At 53.2% G+C, this 2,385-nt stretch overlaps 1 protein-coding gene across 1 annotated transcript; it reads right to left on the reverse strand.

Annotated features, from left to right (window-relative positions):
• Window positions 1–627: 627 nt before the first annotated feature.
• On the reverse strand, window positions 628–1,952 carry GUITHDRAFT_122913 (hypothetical protein; the record flags this gene model as incomplete). The annotated part of the gene is made up of 9 exons (XM_005817802.1): window positions 628–861; window positions 905–992; window positions 1,038–1,118; window positions 1,167–1,249; window positions 1,302–1,416; window positions 1,480–1,536; window positions 1,587–1,733; window positions 1,781–1,843; window positions 1,882–1,952. 9 exons carry the CDS (start codon window positions 1,950–1,952, stop codon window positions 628–630), a joined length of 939 nt encoding a protein of 312 aa, XP_005817859.1.
• Window positions 1,953–2,385: the final 433 nt, after the last annotated feature.

Genomic DNA, 2,385 nt, shown 5'->3' on the forward strand with positions numbered 1-2,385 from the left:
AGAGGGAGGGATAGGTTGGCAGGGAGGGAGGGAGGGAGAGACAAGAGGGAGGGACAAGGCAGGGGAGGGGGGGGAGGGATGCAGGGAAGGAAGGACTAGAGGGAGGGATAGGTTGGCAGGCAGGGAGGGAGGGAAGGAGGGGGGTGTCCATGTTCCATACGCACATGCTGCTCAACTCATCAGATACACAAAATCAGCTCAACGTCACCCACTTATCCAACGTGTAAACAATCTCGACGGGGCGGCCTGAGCACGTGGGGTTGACACTGGAGGGCTGAGATCAATCTCACGAGTTTGCCAGGAATCGGCGAAGGAGGAGAAGGGAAGTTAGTAAGGCAGTAGACCGACATGTAATTGGTGCCTTGACTGGTATTGCTCGTGTCAAGCGGCAGACAACTTTGAGGCTTGCATGCTGAAGTGATGGCGGCTCCTGCTATCAGATGCTTTGAAAGAGTCAGGGTTGGCATGAGTGAAAGTATAAAACCTGCTGAATCACATTGGTACACGTCGAATCACTGTAGAAATCTTGTATGATGAGAGAAGTACAGAGCTGTGCGTTGCTTTGAATCGCTAACTTCGTCATATTTTGATTCATTTGAGTGCATCTGCAGCAAACCAAGACAAGCGTCACAAGTCGAGGAGATCATGGACGAGTTCAAAAGCATCTCCAAGACGTACTGCTGCGACGTCGACGAAAACGTCTGATTGGAATAACAGTTGGAACACTTGAAACTTCGTCAGACTCATGTAGACAGCGACGAAGTTGCATACGGTGCTGTCACGACAGTGAGACAATGCTCTGGTGCTGCAAGTGTAGCTCAAGTAGTCCTCACTTGACGGAAGAGCATCCGTGAAAATGTCCTGCATGCAATCAGGACGAGGAATCGTGTCACGGGTATCAAACCATGTAGGGAATGCACTGCGATTGTCCAACCAGATGAATCGCGTTCAGATTGTTAACGCCACAACTGGTTGCCGTCTCTGAGAAGTAACTGTTGTGAGGTCAGTTCAAGCTCCAGAGCGAATAAAGAGTCTACAAGGTCGTGAGGTATGTCGCATCAGGCGTTAGCAAGGACGTCAACTGAGATGGATTTGAGAAGAGCTGGTTGGTACAAATCCTGTGATGCTTTTCTCAGAGAAAAGATGATCAGTAGACAGACAGGAACCTTGACTCATAATAGGTGATCTTGTTGAAGTAGGTCTTCTTCTGGCAATTGAGGGGTGTGCATGGTTGGTCGACCTTCATCAGCTGCAGCAAATTCCGTTGACAAGGTTGCCTCCTCCTCCATCACTCAACTCACGAGAGCATTCCTCGTGGCCTTGCGGTAGATGATCTCGTACGGGTTGGTCGAGCATGTGCTGTCGGTATACCTCTCGATCAGCATCCACTGAGTCGAACACTTGGCCAGACTGCATCTGCAAGTAGCTCAACAAGCGTGAGAGAGGAGCTGGGCGTACTTGGTGTATCTTCCCCCGCACGTCTCAAGCTCGCTCGTCCAATCGATCACAGCTCCGCCTTGCGTGAGAGGACGAGCCCTGCCCAGTTCCTTGTGGTCACGAAGAGAGCAGAGGAGGTCTCATCATACCCCTGGAAGAAGTTGAACTGCTCTGCGGAGTACTGTCTGGATGCGCATGTCGGCTGTGTGCATGAGGAGCACGCGTTGTCAAGTTCGATCTGAACCCATGTAGGACAGGCGGCGGTGGAAGGAGTCTTGGAAGCAGCTGCGCACATCCTGCAGCACAGGAGTCACAGAAGGCGCTGGGGGTGCGAAGCACCAACCCTAACAGCCCCAGCATGTTGTTGGTCACTCTGAGAGCACTGGTAGTTCCACACACTGCCATCCTTCAGCCAATCGAGCACAGGAACCTCCAGCAGCAGACCTGCTCGTCAGCCTCAGGCAGCTCAGCAACGCCAGCCCGCGCGCCATGGCCTTGGCCGTCCCTCCCGCCATCCCTGGGCCTCACACCGGCGACCTTTAATTCCCAGGAGGCAACCGGAGGCTTCAGGGTTTATAGGCCCTCCCTCCTCCTTCCACCTCCCGCCCCCACCCTCCTCCCTTTCCCTAAACGACTCTTGGCGCTGCCAGGGGAAGCATGCTAGAGGAGGAGCAACGAGACTCTGAGAGGGGCTCTTGAGACCAGGATGACTCAGGCGGAGAGGTCAGAGGAACGCGGATCAAGCTCCTCATCGACTCGTGTAAGTTTTGTGTTGTGCGCTCATGCACATCGAGCGAGACTGCTGGAAGCGTCGAGAAGAGAGAAAAGGAGTCGATCGACTTGAATTCTATGCTCTATTCTTGCATCGTTGCAGGAAAAAATAAGCATCTTCACGCCCTACGGGATCTAAACTCACCACCTCCCATTCAGGAGCCCCATGATCATTCA

This window comes from Guillardia theta (assembly GCF_000315625.1).
Source record: "Guillardia theta CCMP2712 unplaced genomic scaffold GUITHscaffold_554, whole genome shotgun sequence".
NCBI lineage: Eukaryota > Cryptophyceae > Pyrenomonadales > Geminigeraceae > Guillardia > Guillardia theta.